The 22909-nt window shown below is 40.9% G+C and overlaps 2 protein-coding genes across 8 annotated transcripts in view; one reads left to right on the plus strand and one right to left on the minus strand.

Moving 5' to 3' along the window:
* The window catches only part of SUSD1 (sushi domain containing 1), a 286887-nt gene extending 269780 nt beyond the window's left edge, over positions 1-17107 (plus strand). For 5 of the 7 annotated variants that reach the window (XM_053204793.1, XM_053204795.1, XM_053204794.1 and 2 more), the window contains 2 exons: positions 13930-13954; positions 16492-17107. In XM_053204793.1, coding sequence (XP_053060768.1) covers positions 13930-13954; positions 16492-16630 — 164 coding nt within the window. In that variant the 3' untranslated portion in view covers positions 16631-17107. Of the gene's footprint in view, positions 1-6174; positions 6689-13929; positions 13974-16491 lie in introns of those variants that run through there. The other 2 variants (XM_053204790.1, XM_053204792.1) reach the window with 2 other exon arrangements.
* UGCG (UDP-glucose ceramide glucosyltransferase) overlaps positions 1-18261 on the minus strand; it is a 37984-nt gene extending 19723 nt beyond the window's left edge. Inside the window, exon 1 of the mRNA XM_027034831.2 lies at positions 17709-18261. Coding sequence (XP_026890632.1) covers positions 17709-17806 — 98 coding nt within the window. The 5' untranslated portion in view covers positions 17807-18261. The remainder of the gene's footprint in view (positions 1-17708) is intronic.
* Positions 18262-22909: the final 4648 nt, after the last annotated feature.

Below are 22909 nucleotides of genomic sequence, written 5' to 3' on the forward strand. Positions count from 1 at the left end.
CAACAAAGAGAAGAGATGCCTGTCAGCAGAGTGATGATGTTTCTAAAGGAGGTCACCAAAGTCTTCCTCCCTCCTTCTCATAAGCACGTCTCTAAGCACTCAACAGTAATTACAGGTTAGAACAATCAGGGGGCCACGTGCAAGATATTTTAAGACACACGTTCTTCCACATTTTAACATCTCCGAAATCAGTGGCATCTTATGATTGGTAGCAGTCAGATGGAAGTCCTAAATTAACAGCATGAAACCCAACCAATGAAACCTTCTAGAAGATCAAGAAAACACCAGCATCCTGGATTTGATGAAATACGCAATTAATCTATGAATGACTTCTGGAAGTACATCACTACCATCATCCAGAACAGTTAGCCATGGGCTCACTCTCAGCTAATTAAAGACAGGGATGTGCCACAGTGAATATCTAATGTTTCAGATAAAGCCATAAAAGATTTTACAGAAAGAAAACAGTTTACCTACAATGGAAAAAAATTTAAACCAACAAAAGATTTCTTAAAGAACAAGGTGATACCAATTTCTGATCCACAGTCCCCAAATGCTGGATAATAATGGGGCACCATTTCCAGCAGTGCTGCTCAGTATGGTCAGTGAATAAAGTGGCTTTTTACTGGTCTGTGATGAGAAGAAATTGAGAGAAGCATTTAGAAATGTTTATAGCACTTTGACCTTTCCATGCCATCCAAGCACATGGTCAGTATGTATGTATGTATATGTATGTATGTATGTATGTATGTATGTATCTATGTAGTTAGTAGCCTCCCAAAACAGGGCTTGAAATGACAACCCTGAGATCAAGGCCTGAGCAGCGATCAAGAGTCAGTCAACTGACTGAGCTACCCAGGCGCCCCCAGTATTTATTTTTATTATAGTTTACCAGAGTATTAGTCCATGCCAGACTGGAAAAATTTTAAAGAGCTGATCCTTTGCCATAGATAGTTTGGAAAATATTCATCTACCAAGTTCATTGAGAGGTTGGACAGAGGTAAAACCATAATCCAAAATTTATATAACCACAAAAATGACCACTATTCCATATCTAACAAAATGGCAGATTAGATGTCTGAGGAAACCCAGCCAATAGAGAACATATAGACTGCTGGAGACAAAAAAAACTTATATATTTAATTGACTGAACCAGTTGTATCCACATGGTTCAAATCACTGACGATATTAAAATATTCACGTAAAAGAAGTCTCCCTGTCGCCCCTGTCCCCAATCTGCCACGTTCTTACCACTACATTCTCAGCAATATTAGTTTCTTGTTCATCTTTCCAGACTTTTAAAAAATGCATATACAAGCCAACACACATGCATACAGGCGTGCGCGCGCGCACACACACACACATTCTTACAGAATGGTTATAATATTTGATACTACTGCACTCAAAGCATGTTTTTAAACACATGACTGAACTGTTAAGAAAATAAGGGAAACCTCTCAGGTCAGAAATGAGGAGAAATCTCTGAGTGAGTGAGTGTTGGATGCTTTTGCCCCAGGGCCACCTGTTAGTCCCAGGTGATGTAGAGATGGAGACAAGCCTGAGGTAAGAATGATGGGAACTCTGTTCTGACAACCTTGTATAATATGGAATCCCTGAAAGGCAAAGTAGAAAAATGCTGGCCCACAGAGGGAAGATGGGGATGTTGCCTTCTTGGATCCACCCCTCAAAGAAGGAAAGTCTTTCAGGAGAACACCTGACCACACAGGTTTGGAACCCGTAACGCAAACTACCTGTGTTGCTGAACAAAACCCAAGAGAAAGATTGAGAGAGACCATCATATATATAAAGACAACATGCAATGTCTAGAAATAAAAATTATGATTGTTGGCATAAAAACTCAATAGATAGGTAAAACAGAAGACTGCATATACAGTTTAAGAGAGGACTGGACAAACGGAATCTAGATTTGAGGAAATTATCCAGAATGTGGCACAGAGAGAATGAGAAGCAAAAACACTGAAATCATGAAACAGTTTGAGACACGGAGGATAAAATAACGCGGACTAAAATCCCAGAAATTTTTTATTCTCTTCCCACTGCAAGATCATTCAAGTGCTATTAAGCTTATCAAAACACGCACAAGGTCATGACCAATTCAGAGAAACCCAGCCCACTATCTCATTGCATTTAGAAAGTCTTTAGATTAAGAACAAGGATAACTTAAACAGTGTTAAATAGTCTAGTAGTGATCCTATTCCCCCCACCCATTCTCCTTCATTAAGATATTTTGGTTTAAACACTAACATAGATATACCTCCTATCCTTTGAAGAGCTTTTCATATCAAGAATGCAGTATTTTATCAGACTCATTCTGACTCACCAAACAACAATGAAGTCCTCTCCAGGCTTATGATGAAGACAACTGGTAAATACTAGATCTGAAATTTCTACTCAAAAATAACTCGAACTCCCAACGATATCACAGGACCTTTAAAAAAAGGTCTTTTGTGTTTTCCCCCACATCCATCTCTCCTCCCTCCATCCCCCAATATTTTCTTTCCATATCCCACTGAGTCCTCTTGTGGAGCATACCCTAGGATACAAGAATCCTACTCTGGAGAATACAGTTTCAATTTATGTAACACAACTGACAAAGCCCCTTGTTACAAATTGCTTGAAATGTTTAGCAAAAACAATAAAAGAATATCCATGAAGTCACACACAAAATCACACAGCACTATGATGAGCACACAGTGGTGCTCTACAACTACTTAGCATCCCCTTACCAAATAATCCCTTTTTTTAATTTTATTTTATTTTTTTATTAAAAAAATTTTTTTTAACGTTTATTTATTTTTAGACAGAGAGAGACAGAGAATGAACAGGGGAGGGTCAGAGAGAGGGAGACACAGAATCTGAAACAGGCTCCAGGCTCTGAGCTGTCAGCACAGAGCCCGACGCGGGGCTCGAACTCACAGACCGCGAGATCATGACCTGAGCTGAAGCTGGCCGCCCAACCGACTGAGCCACCCAGGCGCCCCTAATCCCTTTTTTAAACAATCATTTTTGAACCCCAAATGTATACTATGCATTATCCTGTGTGCTGGAGATACAGTGATGGACAGGCAAATTCCCTACTGTCAAGGAGCTGCAGTCTAATGGGGGAATTGCACATATATGGAAGTTCTTCATATAATACTCTTACGGTCAACCAAGCTATGTCCTAAAGCAAGAAATCTATTAACTTTGCCTGACACACAGAGAAATGATGCTGGCGGGTGCCTTGGCCTTGGCCAGTGTATTGTAAACCAATCTGTAGCTTTCAAAACATGATCAACAGCCAATTTGCCTGGAGTCTCAAAAGTGGCCCAAGTGGTAGAGTCTTCCAAGTGGGGTGGCTCTGACAGGGTCTACAAGGTTTCCTGGTTTCAAACCAGTTTTTACTTTGGTATCTCAGGGCAGGGTTTCTGTATCACTTAGAATTGAACTTGAGCCTACTGCATCCACACATTGCACAGGATCGATCACGGGTATGCATTTCCACCTGTGGCCTGGAGCAGGTGACCTGCCTTCTGTCAGGATCCTTTGCACAGTTCTTTCTCACTTTCAGGTTCTACACTGGGAATCCAGTTCTACCTTCCCATCACGCATTTTGTTTGCGACCTTGTCCTTCTTTTAGAGGGTGGAGGAGAGTACTTTTTATTGATGCATGACACACATACAGTGAAGTCACATATAAATAAGTATACAGCTCAATGAATTTTCTCAGAGCGAAACACCCATGTAACCAGTACCCAGGATCAGGAAACAGGATTACCAGAACCCCAGAAGGCTTTGCATGTCCCCATCTACTAACTACCTTCGCCCTCAAGGGTAACCACTGTCCTCACTTCCAACACCATAGGCTAATTTTGCCAGTATTAAAATGTTATCTAAATGGAATCCCATAGGATGTACTCATTTGTGTCTGGCCTCTTTGACTTCATATGTTTGTGAGATTCATCCTTGTTGTTACATTTAGTTATAGTTCATGCATTTTCATTACAACATGTATTCCTTATATTAACATACCACACTTTATTTAGCTACTTTCCGTTGATGGGCATTTGGGTTATTTCCAATTTGGGGCTAATACAGCCTTGTCTCTGTCCTTACAAAAGTATCAAAAAACTTGACCTAAACCCCACCCCACCCCCTAAACTTAAACTTTTGGACAAGATGAAGAAACAGGGACCCAATTTGCTTGCCCACCTGAAACAACTTTTTAAAAATCAGACAAAATCAGGGTGCCTGGGTGGCTCAGTCGGTTAAGCCTCCGACTCTTAATTTTGGCTCAGTTCAAGATCTCACAGTCATGAGATAAGTCCTATGTTGGGCTCTGCACTGAGCATGGAGCCTGCTTGGAATTTGCTCCCTCCTTCCCTTCCCTCCGTCTCTCTCTCTGTCCCTCCCCTACTTTTTCTCTCAAAATAAATAAATAAGCATAAAAAAATCAGACAAAATATAGGAAACAATGGTTTTTAACATACTAGACATCAGGTAAAGAAGCTTAGTGACTCCTGCAACACGGAAAACAAAGAAGCTAAGCCCTCCAACTGCTCCAGCTACTGCTTTGATACAATTTCCAGACCAGGAGACCAGCGTTTCTCAATATTTGTATACATAATGCCCACAGGTGAAAATCACAACTTAATGGACTGGTTGCAGAGCCTAAGAATCTGTATTTTTATAAGCATCCAAATGATTCTGATGCAGGCCAGCAGTGAACCACACTGCTGTAGACTATAAATTCTCCAGGCTCCGGCAAAATAAGGATAAACAACAGTATGTTCTCAAGTTTAAAAAATATTGACTAGATAAGAATAAAGAAATATATATACAGAGCTCAGAAGGTCAGGTTAGTCTAGAGAGAGAAATATGGAGCCATCCAGAGTTTGTTGACTACATAGGCTCTCCCGGGTAAAGCATGCCATTAGCAGGTGGCCACAAATCAATGTAACTGACATAGAGCCAATAATACATGCAGGAGACCAGGAGGGAGTAAGCCAAGACGCAGAAAGGCAGGAAGAAAGGATTTATTAAAGACGGCTTTATTTGGCTGTTTTCTTTCTGAAAGGGTTCAAGGAAGAGCAACATTGAATGCAGCTGAGAGGTGAAGGCAAGAACTGAAATGTCCACCTCACTGTGTGGATCTGCTGCCTCTGGAGCACTGTGCATGGGGAGGGGGGAGCATGGAATGAAAAGGAAGCAAAGGAATGAAGCAAAGGAATGGATGCAAAGGAATGAAAAGTGCAATGTGGTAACGGAATAAACACTAATTTCTCATGAAACCTGACAGTGAGTAAAAGGGCAAGAGTAACTAGATGGAAAAAGGTTTTTCAGTTTAATTTGGGGGAAAATATTTTTAAATACTTGAGTATACAGAGTAAGGGGAAGAGCTAGTCAAAGGTAAAGACAGAGAAAATGGCATAGCACGACAGGCACCACAGTGTGGAGCAGGAGTGAAGAAAAGCTGACAAGACGGAAGGCAGGATAGTGAAGATTTAGAAGAGATTCCGCCAGTAATGGGTGACCTAGGCTAAATAAAGAAACAAGGCAGTGCCAGAGAGCACTGAAGGCTTAGCTGAGATCTGAGACCATGAATGTGTAGTAGTACTAACCCACATGGCTGTGAGATTACCCTCTGCAGGATTTTGAAAGTTGAGAAGCTATAAATTATGAGATGGGTTCAGGATAACAAGGCAGACTGATAGGAGGGAAGGCAAGGGGCAAGATGATGAAGTGATGAACTTGAGTTCTGGCTACATGGAGGATTCAATAAAACCAAGAGATAACAGGTGAGGGCCACAACTGTGGATGAACAGCCTAGGGCACCTGTTCTCAACCTTAACTGCACATGAAAATCACCTGGGGAGTTAAAAAAAATCCTGATGCCCAGACCAGTTAGATCAGAATGTCTAGGGCTGAGACCTAGGCAAGCAGTACTTAAAAAAAAAAAAAAAAAAAAAAAAAAAAAAAAAAAAAAGTTTATTTATTTATTTTTGAGAGAGAGAGAGAGAGAGAGAGAGAAGGAGCCCCAAGCTGGCTCTACACTGTCAGCACAGAGCCCAAGGCAGGGCTTGATCCCATGAGCCGTGAGATCATGACCTGAACCGAAATTTAGAGTGAGAGGCTTAACTGACTGTAATTTTTTTTTTTTTTTTTTTTTTTTAGGCCTCCCCTGGTGACTCCCAAGTGCAGTCAAAGCTGAGAACCATGGACCTAGGAAGACTAGATTTCCTGTAAGGAGAGAAGAAAGCTCAGGAAAATCAGGAAGATCAGCAGCTAGTTACAGGATGGGCTGAAAACAAGTAGCCCACGAAGTAGCTCAAACAGTGTGAGAATGGGGAAGAGCTGCAGGAAAGCAGTAGGGCTCTCTCCACACGAGTCTCAATGTTGCCAGTTATCAGAAGCAAGATTCACAGCAACTGAAGAAATTCCCATACTAACACTCTATCCTTGCAGATTACTTCCGGGGTTATTTTTAGGTTATCCACAGCCCTACAGACAGCATACTGGTTTAAGAGCCTGGGGTGGAGGAGGTTCTCCTGGATTTCTATACCAGCTTCACAGATAATTAGCTGAGTAATCCTTGGGTAAATCACTTCTTTATCTCAAATTTTTTTAAAGTGTGTATAATTAATTAGTACGTACCTCAAAGTAGTTGTAAGAAACAGAGGCAATTAAGCCACAAGTAAACATTCAATGATAGCTAATATTGATCATTTTTTTAAAGCTGCTAATTTTAAGGACGTTTTCCACCAAATGTAACTTCTCTGAATTACCATAGTTCTAGTAGGAGATTAGAGATGACAAACATTGATGAGGCTTATACACCACAATGGAAGAACTGGAAATTCACATATTTAAAGATTCTTTGATAGGTACTTAAATATTAAGCTATTACGTTGGGTTTAAAATTTTTTTTTTATTTTTTAAAGGCTTTTATTTTTAACTAGTCTCTACACCAATGTGGGGCTCGAATTCACAACCCCAAGAGCAAAGATTCGCACACTCCACCGACCGAGAGTGCCAGCCAGGCACCCCTATAAGGCGCTTTTTTAAAACATAAAACAACTCTGGTGTATTAAGAAAGATTAAAGGGGGAAAAAGGGATCATCAAAATTCCCAAATCACGGTTAAAAGAGACAGTCAAAACATGGCATAAAACACATTTAATACAAAGTTTAAATGATATGCAGTTCTTAGGCTAAAATTATATCCCAAGTTAAAATTACACCCAATATTTAGGAACAAATCTGAAGTTCTGCGGAGATCATCCAAAAGTGTAAAGGCAATGCAACTAAGGAACATTAACAGCAATTATCCCCTGAAGTGGCCTGATCTCTTCCTTTAAACCATTAGATGGGTTCTCAGTGGGTCAGAGGAGCTGCATCAGTCCTGGCTTCTCTGAATTCCTCTACCCTCAGAGCCTGACTCAAAATGTGGGATTCTGCTGCCACAGAACCCTTCACTTGGCTCTCTCTGCTAGAGGGAGAGGTGGCCACGCTCAGAGTGGAGCGGGGAAGGCCAGACACCATGAGCAAAGGAACCCCCAGTGACTATGTAATCCAAGCACACTGCCTCCTAGAATGGAGACATTTTGAGGGAGTCCAGAAGAGACTGTTCTGTAGACTATTAAATCACCACGCCTGGCGCAGTCCCCAGAGCAAACACTGCAAGGCAGCCTTCTAAGCACTCCAGTCCAGGCCAGAGGGAGGCCCCTCCACACAGCCCTGAACATCTGGAAAGCCCTCAATCAGTGGCAGCGTGTCCCGGGCATCGGGCTCCAGCAGAGCCATAATTTGGGATTTTAATAATAATCTTAGTTCTTTATGGAAACAGAACCACCCCCCCTAATATATATGTTCATCTGAGTTTCAGAAATTTGATTTTATTACATTTTCAGGAACACACTGGGTTACAAAAGGAAATGGACCTCCTCTATGTCCGGTCAATGGTTTTGACTGGTTTCATGTTTAAAAGAATAAAATCATCCTGGAACGTGACTGAGCCATTTTGGGGAGACAGAAAGCACGGGAAAACTTCAATGTGTCATTTTCCCGAGGAATTATTTCTAAATTAAATGTTCAGTCAGGAGCTGGAGTCACCCTCTGTCACAAAAGTCACATTCATGTAATTAAGGCACGTCACTCTCAAGGGCAGGGGGGAGGAGGTGCTCATGGCCAGCTGCTGCAGGGCTGTACCTGCCAGCAGCGGGACAAGGGACAGAACACAGGGGACAGGAGTATGGGTACCCGGGCTGGGCTGCTTCCTCAGTGTAAGTCAAGTCCAAAAAGCCGTGAGGGGTGAATCACAGTCAAAAGAGAGAGGCCTTCAGGTCCTGCCCTCCACTGTGAGCTAGAAGGACATCTATTCACAGAACACTTCAAAGATCTCCAAGTGACTGTAAGAAATATTCAGGGTTTCTGGTGGACTTTATAGCAGCTTTACCTCGATGAATCCCAACTGCCGCTCTGCAGAAGGGTTTTCAACCTCTAAGCTGATGGGATGGCCTTATTTTATCTTGGATGATTTGTGTTTCCTAACAGCTCATCTCTAAAACTGTTACTCTTTTTTGCCATTTTGGCTTATCGTTTGAGCCTTCTAATCTTTTTTTTTTTTTTTTTTTAACGTTTATTTATTTTTGAGACAGAGAGAGACAGAGCATAAACGGGGGAGGGTCAGATAGAGGGAGACACAGAACCTGAAACAGGCTCCAGGCTCTGAGCTGGCAGCACAGAGCCCGACGCGGGACTCAAACTCACGGACCGTGAGATCATGACCTGAGCCGAAGTCGGCCGCTTAACCGACTGAGCCACCCAGGCGCCCCAAGCCTTCTAATCTTTTAATTCCCCTCCCTGCTTTCCCTTTCTCATAAATTTTTTTATTTAATAGTGCGTACCACTTAAAAAAATGTTTGTTTATTTGGGGCAGGGGGAGAAGGAGAATCCCAAGCAGGCTCCACACTGTCGGCACAGAACCCAAGGCGGGGCTCAATCTCACAAACTGCGAACTGCAAGATCATGACCTGAGCCGAGATCAAGAGTTGAGCCACCACCCAGGCGCCCCTAGTGTGTACCACTTTAAATGGCTTATTTTACAGTTTCATATTCTGATTGCATTTTGAGCAGGAGGGAAGCCTGCTATGAAGGGACACTCCCTGGAGAGAGGGCAGGCTCTGCTCTTCCCCTTCAGTCGGCTGGTAGCAGCCTCTGCAGCAACCTTAATGCAGAGAACTACACCTCCCAGAAGTGAAGCAAGAATCTCACACAAGGCTTCGAAGGGAGTAAGGATTCCTCGAGGGCAAAGTTCACCTTGCTTAACAGCCCCCCACCCCCACCCCAACAGCGCTTTTTTTTTTTTAATGTTTTTATTTATTTTTGAGACAGAGACAGAGCATGAGCAGGGGAGGGGCAGAGAGATGGGGAGACACAGAATCCGAAGCGGGCTCCAGGCTCTGAGCTGTCAGCACAGAGCCGTCGCGGTGCTCGAACTCACGAGCTGTGAGATCATGACCTGAGCCGAAGTCGGGACGCTCAACCGACTGAGCCACCCAGGCGCCCCCAACAGCGCTTTTTTTAATAGTTCTGCTGGGTGGCTCAGTTGAACCGATTTATCTGACTCTCGGAATTCATCTCCTCTGTTCCATGCCACCAAGCCTGTTAATATTTCATGTAAAATTAGGCTGACTGCTATATCAGCAGGTCCCCTACTTCACATAGTCCATGCCTGCAATTTCCAATGATTAAAGGCTTCTGTTGTTGTTACTTCTGCCTGTGCCCTGGAAGGCTGTTACTGTGTGTTTATGATCACTAGGTGTCATGACTAATGTTACTTCTAGATACCACTTAACTTTTAAAAAATTGCACTGCATCAAAATGGGCTTCTTCAGCAACACAAAGCACACCTTCTGGTGCAACCTGAACTCTGCAGACAGAAGATTCCCCAGAGGACACAAAATAACCAATAGTGAGTTAGATTTATGGGAAAACACAAACTATTTCCACTGGACAGTAGACTTTAATTACATACTAGAGAATACGAAAAATTCCATTACCATTGAAAACAAATAAGATCTTTATTAATTTTACCATTCCCTCCCCCCAAAAAACCCCAACTCACTAATCCTTTGGTGACAAGTTAGCCCTAGTGTATGGGAGATGGACAGGGCATGGTATTTTGCTAATAACAACTAAGTAAGACAGGCACCCAACAGACTATGAGCCCAGCACACAGTGCTCAAAAACACAGGAGACCCTCAAATATAGCATCCACTCAAGCTGTTTTCAAATCAAAACTGTCTCAATGGTCTTCCAGAAAATTCCCTAAAGCAGAATGTGATGTTTAAATTAAACTGTTCTGTTTATAAAATAAAATTCTGTGGATGGAGGAAAAGTGGGGGACACTTAATGATCTGCATGTCAACCAACTCAGGAAAGCACTGGGTTCGGCATCCCCTGAAGGCCAGATCTAAGGGTAAAGATTATTTATGACAAGACAGGCATTCCCATAGGAAAACCTTGGGGAGGAGACTCAGATCTGTAAGTTAATAGAGTCTTGTTTCTATTTTAATGTGCAATTAATTAGAAATAGGGAAATAAAGATTCCGTTCGGTCCAATACATTTCATCAGAGTCCATGACCACTGAAAGCATCCCCAAATCTGACCATCTACCTCAGATCACAATGGCCAAATGATACTGAACTAATGAATGTAAATCCACCATCACTACTGGAAAAAATTCAAAGATCATTCATTCAACCAGCAATAATTGAGTGCCTAGTACACACTGGAGACGGAAGAGTAAATAAGACACTATCCCTACCCTCAAAAGCTTACAATCTAATTGGGAAAAGAGACAACTGAACACACATTTACAATTTAGATGGGTAAAATCTAGGTACTAAAGAAGGATAGAAGGGGGGCGCGTAACCCAGTAAAAAGCTAAAGTCTAAATAGACTTGAATGAGTAGAAGTTAGTTAAACAAAAAAGGAGGGGGAAAAAAGGGGCATAAGGAAGGAGAATTCTAAAGAAAACACATTGCATAATCAGGGGAATGTCAGTAATTCAATGTTGCTGAAGAAACAAGTACAGGGCTCAGCTCCTAAAGAACTATGCATGTCTTGTTAAAGAGCCTGAATTTTAACGTGAAGGCAATAGGGAATCATAGTAAAATTTTAAGCACATGATCTAAGATTAGTGCCCCAGGAGGATAAGGCAACAGTAAGAAAAGTAAAGTAAAAAGGGAGCAAGGCTGTTGGAAGCGATACCAGTGAATAGAGATAGTTACAATAATCTAGAATAGAGATCAGGGGTACTGCACTAATCACGTAGGAAGAGGGAGGGTTGATGAATCAACAGAACCATCACTGAATATTAACACTGAATTACAATGGTCATTTTGCTTTTTAAAGCTATCACACTATAGTCCAATTTGGTATCTTCCCAGGCTCAGGTTAAAGGGGCACCCAAAGTGGTCCTGGCAGCAGTGACCCTACCTGATCAACATGTGGCCAAAGTCCAAGTGTATCTCAGAACTGAACCCAAACAAGAAGCTCTCAATTCACATTTCACTAAGGCTCAGAACGCCAACGTATTAATGAATTTAAGGCAAAGGCCATACTATCTAAAAATAACATTTAAAGTGCTAAAATTTACATTAAAAACAATTCATTTCTGACAGGTGGTTGACCACAGACATCCTGATACAATGAGTATTTAAATTCCATTCAAAAACTACGCAGCAGGTATAGAAGTTGTTGTGCTAAATAGGTTAGAAAAAAGTAGAATGAACTGGAAGGAAACCTCCAGGGAAAAGACCTCTGCTTTACTAGAGGGCAGTTAATATTTACAGGTACAAGGAGTATTTCTACACTAGCCTGGCACCTCCAGTCAATTAAACGATAAAGCCTAGCACTAATCATTAGGACATTACATACAGAGGACCAAAAAAAAAAAAAAAGATAATCCAAGCAGAGGGAAAATGGGAATGCGGGGGGGAGAGAAGAGAAAAAGAAGGGAGATAGAGGAAAAAAGGCAAGGTGCCTCGCTCAGATACCCTTATCATCCAGCAATATGGCTCCCAAGGGCTAAAAAGAGAAGAAAATGGCTGCTTCCAGACTTTTTAAAAGATTTCATCGCAGCCCCCAAGCTATCAAACCACATTAGATCTCAAAAAAGGAAAAACTCATAAAGGTCACTTAGGGAAAAAAAAGTCTTGGGACTAAGAGCCCTGATTTTCAGTGCTCTAATCTGAATTTTATCTTGAGCATTATAGGCAGTAATCCCGGAAACGTGTGCCATCTAGAATATATCATGAAATGACTAAGTATCAGTTCAATATTAAAATTGGAAAAGAGCAAAGCAGTAGTATACTGATAGAGATACCAGTGAACAGAGATCATTTTGAAATATTAAAAAGAATGGCTCTCTAGTTTACAAATTATCTCAATTATGTTAAATTGCAGGCTTATAAGAATTGTAAGACATCTGTGAAATCTTAACAAATAATCTGAGCAAGAATTGCTCACTGTATTAATCACACTGATCTCTATTTTTTTGTTGTTGTTGTTTATTTACCCTTTTTTTAGTAATCTTACACCCAATGTGGGGTTTGAACTCATGGCCCTCACATCAAGAATCACAGGCTCTACAGACTGAGCCAGCCTGAGCTCCATTTTTTTAATACTTCGCTCTGTCTCTAAGAAGACACAATTCAATAGAACACTGAATCTAAATTAACTAGATACCATTGCACATTGTATTTGATTTAAAAAAAGAAACAGTTGGTTTTTAAAAAGTTTTATAGCTTTTCTCAGCCATTTTCCTATAGTATCTGTATGACTTAAATGTTTTTGACAATTAGGTGTCCATGATTAATCTCTTTAATGTGACAACCAGAGCCATATAAGTTTTTGAAATAGGATCCATTTCCATCAGTTGCTAGCACACAAATTTTGTAAATTTTTTTTTTTTACATTTATTTATTTTTGAGAGACAGAGAGAGACAGTGTGTGAGCAGGGGAGGGGCAGAGAGAGAGGGAGACACAGAATCAGAAGCAGGTTCCAGGCTTTGAGCTGTCTGCACAAAGCTCAATGCAGGGCGCGAACCCACGAACCGTGGGATCATGACCTGAGCTGAAGTCAGACGCACAACCGACTGAGCCACCCAGGCGCCCCAATGAGCACACACATTTTAGAAGAGTCTCAATATCTGCTTATTTTAATATGTATACTTTACCTTGTTTCAAAAAGGATTCTAGAGGACACAGAACATGCATTCAGAAAACATATTATTCAATAAAATACAGAATATTAGCACATCTTAACCAAAATATTGTTGCCAATGTTCTTTAGCTTTCCTTGTCAAAATGTTGATATTAAGTTTGCAATTTTACTAAGTACAGTAGAAAAAGGGGTAGGGGAACAAACCTTAGTGCTTTGCTTGAAAACAATTCAAACCAGGAAGTATCCTTATTACAATAAGAAAGGGATCAAATCAAATCAGTAAGTAATTTTGAAGGTGGCACCAGAAGAAAGAACTTAGCAAAAAAAAAAAAAGGGGGGGGGGAGGTAAGATTTAATTTATACAGAAATAAAGCAGTTGCCTGGGTGGCTCAGTCGGTTAAGCATCTGGATTAAGATTCTGGATTTTGACTCAGATGATGATCTCAGTTTGTGAATTTGAGCCCCACTTCTGGCTCTGCTCTGACAGCATGGAGCCTGCTTGGGATTCTCTCTCTCTCTCAAAATTAATAAATAAACTTTAAAAAAAAGAACGGTTTAAAAAAAATAAATTAAGCTGCTGACTATTTGCTCTATGTTGAGTTACTCATTTCAAAAAGGTATTCTTAAAATTCCTTTAATGAATGAACTATTCATTATAATGTTATAAACTAATTGCATTTTTTTCATTCTATTTTCAGGATCTTGTTACTGGAAGTCACAAAGGTAACTATGTAGGGCATGAGAAAATAAATACAAAGCCTCTCTATGGTATTTTAATGAAGCTAAATGCACTAACTGAAAGTATTTAAAGAAAACTTTACTGTGTATCATTAAGCACAAAATAAATAACTTACAACAATTGTAGACTTGTCTCAAGTCTAACACCATGGGTTACTTAGAATATTAAGCTACATTTCTCATGTTTGTTTTAATTAAAAAAGTGCGATTTTATCATTATGTATATATTATAGAGGGAAGGGGATATATCATACTCCTATCTTGAAAGAAGTCAATTTTCTCCAAATTGAGCTGCAAATTTAATACTTCCAATTAAAAATAATATTTTAATCATTCCAATTGAAAAACAAGGTTACTTAGGGCTTGGGAAAAAATCTTAAAGTATATCTTTAAGTAAAAATGCATAAAATCCAATAAAGTTTGCAAAAGAATAAGGGGCTTTCCTCACCAGTAATGAGGTAATAAAACTTCATTAATTAAAACAGTGGAGGGGTGCCTGGCTGGCTCAGCGGGTGGAGCATTTCGCTCTCGATCTTGGGGCTGTGAGTTCGAGCCCCTCACTGGGTATAGAGATTACTTAAAAATAAAAATTTAAAAAATCTTAAAAAAATAGCGGATACTAGTAAGAACAGATCGATGAAACAGCACTGGGAATCTTGAAACATGCAAGAATACAGAAGAATTTTAGTCTATAATAAAGACAGTATTTCAAAACTGTGGTATAATCAAATAATAATTCAATTAGTGATTTTGGGACAAGTGGCTAAATATTTAGGTGAACCTAAAATTAAGTCTCTAGATCTCATCATATCACAAAGTAAAATAATGAGTACATTACATGATAAAATGTAAAAAAAAAAAAAAAAAGGAAAGAATTCAAATTACTAAAACGGATATTAACCATATAATAATTGGAGGAATAGCTATAAAATTACACAAGTCAGAAACATTAAAAAAAGAAAAAAAGGCCTTGACAATCCAAAACACAGGTGCACATACTTTCCTCCACGTTAAACGTATGTACAAAGTTGAAAGACAAAAAAAAAAAAAAAGCTGGGGGAAAAAATGCAACCTATCACAGAAAAACAATCTTCGTATCAAAAAGATTAATACAGGGGCGCCTGGGTGGCGCAGTCGGTTAAGCGTCCGACTTCAGCTCAGGTCACGATCCTGCGGTCCGTGAGTTCGAGCCCCGCGTCAGGCTCTGGGCTGATGGCTCAGAGCCTGGAGCCTGCTTCCGATTCTGTCTCCTTCTCTCTCTGCCCCTCCCCCTTTCATGCTCTGTCTCTCTCTGTCTCAAAAATAAATAAACGTTAAAAAAAAATTTAAAAAAAAAATTAAAAAAAAGATTAATACAGCAATAGATTGCAGCACAAAGGATTATGAGTATGTAATTTACAACTAAATGTAACTAGCATATCAATATATGAAAAATGTTCAATAGAACTAGTAATTAAAGGAATGAAAATAAAAAACAGAAAACAGTGAGGAGCAGGATAAAATGCAAGGGGGAAATGAGGACCAAAATACAATGTTACCAGGACTCCGAATAGATACAACCTTCCTATAGGGCAATATGTAGCAAAGTTTAAAATGTGCTCCTGGCCCAATAATTCCTTTCAGGAACCTAAACTAAGGAAATCCTCTCAAAGATGTACACATATGAATTCATCATAGGGTTGTTTGTAATGTTGATAATCGGAAACCTAAATGCCCATCAATGAATACATATTAGTACCTCATAAACGAAAATGCCATAAATCTATTTAAAAGGATGCAGAGATGATATTTATTAAAATAGGAAAAAAGTGGTCATGACATTTTACATGGAAACTCCATGTGAGCAGGTTGGGCAAAGCCTGGATGTCTTGTTCTTCAACCTTATTTCCAGCACCTAGAAAAGTGCCTTGTAAAAAAGGAGCTCCCAGAAAGCATTTTACTAAATAGATAAATTTTAAAAGCAGTCTACAGAACAATAATTATGTCAATCCCCACCCCGTTCCTTCTTTCTTTCTCTCTCCACACACACACACACACACACACACAAAATTGGAAGGACAGCCACAAAAGGCTGACAAGGTGAAGTTCTGGTGTGTGTAACTTTTCTTTATTCCTCTCTGTACTGTCTAAATTTCTTACTTAGTTAGCATTTTTAAAATTTTTATGATTGGAAAATAGTAACAACATTGCTTTTTAAGAACTCATATATATTTAAAATGAACTCCAGAAAGTGTTCAGTGACATCAGCTACAAACTACAAAAACTGAGATCAGCAGTATCCAAGTGGTATGTTTTTTTCACCTCCAAATAAATATCTTTGGAGTATGTTTTCTACAATGTACCACCTTTTTCCAGTACCAGGAAATGCCACCCTATCCTGATAAAATGCAAAATTTCCAAAAGGAAAAGCACATTTTTTTCTAGAGTAAAAAGCGGGGTGGGGGGGGTGAGTAACAAATTTCTTAAAAGTCCTCCCATCTCAGGGTGGCTCAGTAGGTTAAGGATCTGACTCTTGATTTCAGCTCAGGTCATGATCTCACAGCTCTTGGGATAGAGCCCCGCATCCAGCTCTGCACTGACAGCCCAGAACCTGATTGGGATTCTCTCCCTCCCTCTCTCTCTCTCTCTGCCCCTCCCCCGCTTGTGCTCTCTCAAAAATAAATAAATAAACATTAAAGAAAAAAGTCTTCCCATCTCCTCTATTGACACACGCCCTCTTCTAGTTGGTGATAAAGATTATGCATAATCATGTTTTTTTCAGGCTAAAATGCCAGTGAATCTGTATCAGCAATGTGCTCTCTGTAATTCTTTCCTTTCTTTAGGAAGGCAGATTTCATTTTAAAGACATTTAAACAAGTGAATGTTTATTATTATTCTATCATTATTCATTACTCATTATTCTATCATTATTCATCCCACTACCCTATTTTATATCATTCAGACTTTATCACTATGTGAAATAACCCTATTTGAATTATTATCTGCCTCTCCTTTCCAGAATGTAAGCTCTATGAGGACAGGAATGTTGTCCTGCTCACCACTGTGTCCCCAGTGAATGGCATCTAGTAAGGACTCAAGATGTAGTTGTTAAATTAATAATGAAAAAGGTCGGGAGGGGGGAGACAAATTTAAATAAGACTCTATGTAAGGAAATGGAAAAAAGGAAAGAAAACTACAATGAAATACACAAGCTGACATGACTCTAGGCTGTAACGTCAGCCCGGAGGTTTGGTGGATATTTTTCAAGGTGGACAGGTGCTCCACACCTATCTAAAGGCATCCAGGAAGAAGAAAAATCCACAGGGAGGTCTCGGGGTAGCTGTGTACAGCTCCCAGAAGAGTGAAAATGATCATCATCATAACAGAAATGTCGTCCAGCTCGAAAAAACAACTACAGCACAACACACTATATTTGGCCCAGATGAAAAATCAAACGAAGCCCCAACACAATGAAACCAAGCAAGCAACGTTCCGCCGACACATAGAAAGATCATAGTCTCCTTTCCCCAGGCCGTGCAGTCGCCCGCAGCCCAGCAAACCCCCTCACTCACCACTTTCCCCCCTCAAGGACCCCCGCCCCAGCTGGTCCAAGGTGAGAGGGAATGGAGTAACAGTCTGAGAATTAGCTTTCTCCACTCCCACCCGAGCCCAATCCTCTCCAAAGCGCAATGCCTCCCACTCTCCCACCCGGAGGCCCTGACCCCCGCGCCAAGGGCTTCTCCTACTGCCCCTCACTCACGTGTAGATGATGGCCATGAAATGCATCAGCCACAGCACCAAGAAGAGGACGAACCCGAAGACGGCCATTCCCTCCAGGGCCAGGTCCAGCAGCGCCATCCCCCGGCCCGGCCCGGCCCGCTCCGGCCGCCGCCGCGGACCGCGCTCCCGCCGGAGGACAGGGTGGGCGCCCGGCGCGGGGGCGCTGGAGGGGAGAGGAAGGTGGGGAGAGGAAGGGGCGGAGGGGGGTGGGGACGGAAGGGGCGGGCAGGGCCTGCGCGCCCCGCCCGCACGCACTCGTTCGCTCGCTGCCCTGGGCGCGCTCGCGGCTGCGGGCGCTGCGGTGGCCGGGCTCCGTGGTCAGAGCGGCAGTGGCCTCCGCGCTCCGGCTCGCCTCTCCACACCCTCACGGCTGCCGGCCGGTCCTTGAGCGCCTGCGCCCCAGATGCCAACGCCCCGCCGCCTCGCCGCGGGACCCCGGGCCGCGCAGCTCCGCACCCTGCTCCGCCGCCGCAGCTCCGTGCACTAATCGAAACCGGCGGCCAGCGATCCGACTCCCGGGCGCGCCCCGCCTCGCCCCCGCCCTCCGGAACCGTGGCGCCCGCCTCTCCGAGGGGCGGTGCGCGCCGCTGCTCCCCGCCCACCTTGCCGCCCTCGCGCCCGCTGCGTCACCGTCACCTTCGAGAGCGCGCCCCTGCGAGGCTTCTGCTGGACGCGAGCCCGCCTTCTCTCCCCGGGCTCCTGTCTCCGCCGGCGCCTACCCCTCGGCGTCGGGCGGCGGCGCCCCGGGCGGCCAGCCCTGCAGCCCCGGGGCCGGCCTCCCCGGGCGGTGGCGGCGCGTGACCGTGTGTCCGGTTCAGAGGCTGCTTGCCCTCTGTCCGGCTGCAGTGTTTGGGGGCGCCCCAGAGAAAGACACGGAGTTCCAGGCAGCCGCTCGGGTTGTCTCGAAATCCAGTTTCCAACGCTGTATCTGCAGCTTCTCCGCCGGGCACCGCTCAGAGAGGCTTAGGCCCTCCTCCAGGCCATGCTCCTGGACGCACGGGTGTCCCATTGCCTTTCTTTCTCAATGCTTTTAATGCTGTGTTGTCTTGGATCACAACCGACCGGAGAGCAAAATAATCGTACGCCTCACATATCTCTAAGCACCGTAGAGAATGTAACGTAAAAGAAATTCTCACATTCACAAATATAAGGAATCAGTTAGTATGGAAGTCCCCTAAGACTACTGTCCAATACGGTAGCCATATGTGGCTATTGAGCGCTTAAAATGTGGTTGGTAGAAATTGAGACGTGCTGTGCGTCTAAACCATACGCCGATGTCGAAGACCACCTCATTAACCAATTTTGGTTACAATTATTGATTACATCGTGAAGCTATATTTTGATATATTGGGTTAAATTAAAAATTATTAATTTTACTGTTTTTGTTGTTTTACTTTTAAAATATAGCTAGTTACCAGAAAATTTTAAATTACGCATGTGGATAGCACTGCTCTAAAATGTTAAGCAGTGGCACTATGGATTGTAAGGCAATTTAGCATTTATCTTCATTTTAAATCTGTCCAGGGAGATATTTTAATCTAGTATTAAATGTTCCTGTTTGTTTCTTTAGCCTAGATGAGTTTATATTGTTTCTTGATTGTTTTATGTTTAGACAGTGTTTATTATTTCAAGTGATTTCCTTTAAAATAATCCATGACCTCCCTTGAGATTTCAGAATTGCATTCAATTTTGAAAAGAAGTTGGTTATTTTATCATTGCTATTTATTATAGCTGATATTGAGTAAATGAACTACCTTAATCTACAATTAAGTGATAAATTACAATCAGAGAAGAGTTTAAATTAATGTCTGTACTGAGAACCAATCTGCATTTACTATACTTTGTGTTTTACTGGGGTAAAGTCGGTGAGAAAGAACAGTGCTTACAAAGGAAACTTCTATTGTTCAGAGTTATTGGTTGATGAATTAAAGTTATAGTGGGATGGTACACTACTAGCAAAATAACTACAAATGGAAAAAAATTTTAAGTTTATTTACAGAGAGAGAGAGTGTATATGCGCACGTGTGCGCGAGTGCAAGCAGGGGAGGGGCAGAGAGAGAGGGAGAGAGAATCCCAAGCAGGCCCCACACTTTGAGTGCAGAGCCAGAAGCAGCAATATTGTACTTGAGCCTAGTTTCGGTTGGTCTTGTACAAACCATTCTACAGTATCTGTTAGGACCACATATTCCAAAATGAATATGCATGAATATGTAACCCTAAAGTTAGAATATATAATCCTAACATTCTATAGATACTATAAAAGTGTGCATTTCTTCCATGTAGCACAGCAGCATAGGAGTCTAGCAAAGACCCTGTCCACTGATCTCACTTTTAGCAGTTAACACTTTTTTTGGTTATCTAATGGGCACTCTTCTCTTTTAGAAAACCGATTTCATGAAGGCCAGGGCTTCTGATTCTCTCCAGAGATAATCGAGTAGCATTTGTATATATTAGAATTCACACTAATAAATTTTGAGGAGCAGTGTTTTGAGGAGCAGTGTTTTCAGAGGCAAACAAAATCCAAAATTAACTATCATTTAATGGCCCTAGAAACTTTAGTTTATAAAACCTTAACAAGAAAATAATTCCAAATATCTGGTTCAAACCAAGTAGTTACAACACATTTTTGGCTTGAGGCAAACCCAAACCAAAATATTTATAGCTGACTCTAAACTGAAACTTAAATAAAATTGTATTAATTCTGGCCCCATGTCCCCGAAAAGATAGGGCAGAAGGCTGGGAGAATACAGGTACATACATAAAATTACTTCATAGAAACAAAATTTATCTTTGGTAAGTTAATACTCTTAGTTACATAATGCCCTATATGCCTATATATAAAGGTTCATGTTACATTTTTTTAAGTTACATTTTCAACAATCAGGATACCTAATTTGGGTTGTGTCTAAGAAACATCATCTTTGGTGAGATTCTAGATAAATCAAGTTTAAAATGTGACACTTGAAAGGCTATGCACAGAAAAAACACTGAAAGAAATACCAGACAATTATTTATCTTTGAAGAATGAAATGTGTTGATTTTTTTTACCTGCCTTTTTATATTGTTGATTTCCTATAATGAGCATTATTGTTTTTATGGTGAAAAATACGGCCATTTTTCTATTTTACAAAGGGGTTGATGAGAACCAAGTAGAAAATTTTTGTTATTTATTCTTTTAAAATTATGAGTGGTACAGTCACTTTGGAAGACAGTTTGGCAGTTACTTACAGAACTAAACATACTCCTAACCATATGATCCAGCAATAGCATCCTTGATATTTATCCAAATGAGTTGAAAACATGTACACACAAAAACCTGCACACAGATGTTTCTAACAACTTAATCATAACTAACAAAACTTGGAAGCAACCATGTCATTCAGTAGATGAGTGGATACAATGTGGTACGCCCAAACAATGGAATATTACTCAGCACCAAGAAGAAATGTGCTATCAAGCCTTCATGAAAGACAGGAAGGAAGATTAAATGTATATTACTAAGTGAAAGAAGACAATCTTTTCACTTATATGGCATTCTAGGAAAGGCAAACCTAGAGACAGTAAAAAGATCAGTGGTTGTGGTTGTCATGGGAGAGAGACATGAATAGGTGATCACAGAGGATTTTAAGGGCAATGAAACTAATCTGTACAATACTTTGTTGGGGTGCCTGGGTGGCTCAGTTGGTTAAGCGTCTGACTCTGGATTTTGGCTCAGGTCATGGTCTCATTGTTTGTGTGATTGAGCTCCATGTAGGGCTCTGCACCGGCAATGCAGATCCTGCTTGGGATTCTCTCTCTCTCCCTCTCCCTCTGCCCCTCTCCCACTTGCACTCTCCCTCAACATAAATAAAGAAACATTAATACTAAAATGGTGAGTACATGTATTATACATTTGTCAAAACCCATAGAATTTACAACACCAAGAGTGAATTCTAATATAAGCTGTGGACTTTGGGTAATGACATTGTCAGTGGAAGTTCATCAGCTGTAACAAAGGCACCACTCTGGTGAGGATGTTGTTGGGGGTAGGGGGTGCTGTGCATGCGTTGAGGCAGAGTGCATATGAGAACTGTCTATAATTTCTGCTCAGTTTGGCTGTAAACCTAAAACTGCTCCAGAAAATAAAATCTATCTTTTAAAAACTAATGAGTACTCCACCATATGTATATGTACATATTGTAAGTGTCTGAATAAGCGAGATAATCTAGTTTGTCATCAGATCCCAGGGCTTTGCACCTTCTAGGCACTCAAATATTTGTTGAACGAATGAATAAATAATCTATGTTGAGAGAAGTCACCAGAAGAATTGTTAAACTTTCTCCTTTTCTCCTTTCAACTTTTTAAATACTTTAAAAATATTTTTTCTTTGTGGAAAAAAATACACATTATTTAACATAACCCCTCCTTCATATTACATAATTAGATCACAGAATTGCAGAGAGTAACTACATGTTAGTTTGCCTAATTACAACCTGAAGACCTGCTCCAACTCCTATATTCTCCTTGACAGAGTCAATGCATGACTTTTATGTCAGCATGGGACGTATTTTCCATCTTTGTCATTATTATAAAGAATCTTTCATATAAACATTTTAAAAATCACAATTCAGTTCCCTACAGTTAATGTGTTGTTATTTTTAAAAGACAGGTATACTGTGAATTTTCAGCCCTATAAAAAACTTTTTAAAAATAACATAAAAAAAAAAGGTGATCTTCCAGAAATTGGGTAAATTTGAAGTTTCAAAAACAAAGTTAAAATCAATTGATCTGGAATTTGTGGTGCTAGTGCCAAAAGAAGTAATTTAATTCATTTGTTTTTTTCTCCCCCTCAGCATGTTTTGCAATTAGTTAGAAAAATGCCGTATCTACTCATTTAACTCAGGTGCTTAACTTACATTGGTTTTGTTACCCATGAAATGGGTAGGAACAAATCCTAAGATACTATATTGCTGTGAATAGCCTTCAAACGCACAAAGGTTCTAGGTAAATTCTCAGTTCAGGGCCTGATCCTGACAGTCCACACGTATAGTGTGTTTGTATGTCTGGGTGTGGTCCAGGAGAGTGCCTGGAGTTCACTAGAGTTCATTATTTCATTCTCAGCTGTTTTGCTAACTTATTCAAATGATTAATTAAAATGATTTACTTATACTAATTTTTCTTTTCAAATCTCATATTTGGTTT

Source organism: Acinonyx jubatus, chromosome D4 (genome assembly GCF_027475565.1).
Source record: "Acinonyx jubatus isolate Ajub_Pintada_27869175 chromosome D4, VMU_Ajub_asm_v1.0, whole genome shotgun sequence".
NCBI lineage: Eukaryota > Metazoa > Chordata > Mammalia > Carnivora > Felidae > Acinonyx > Acinonyx jubatus.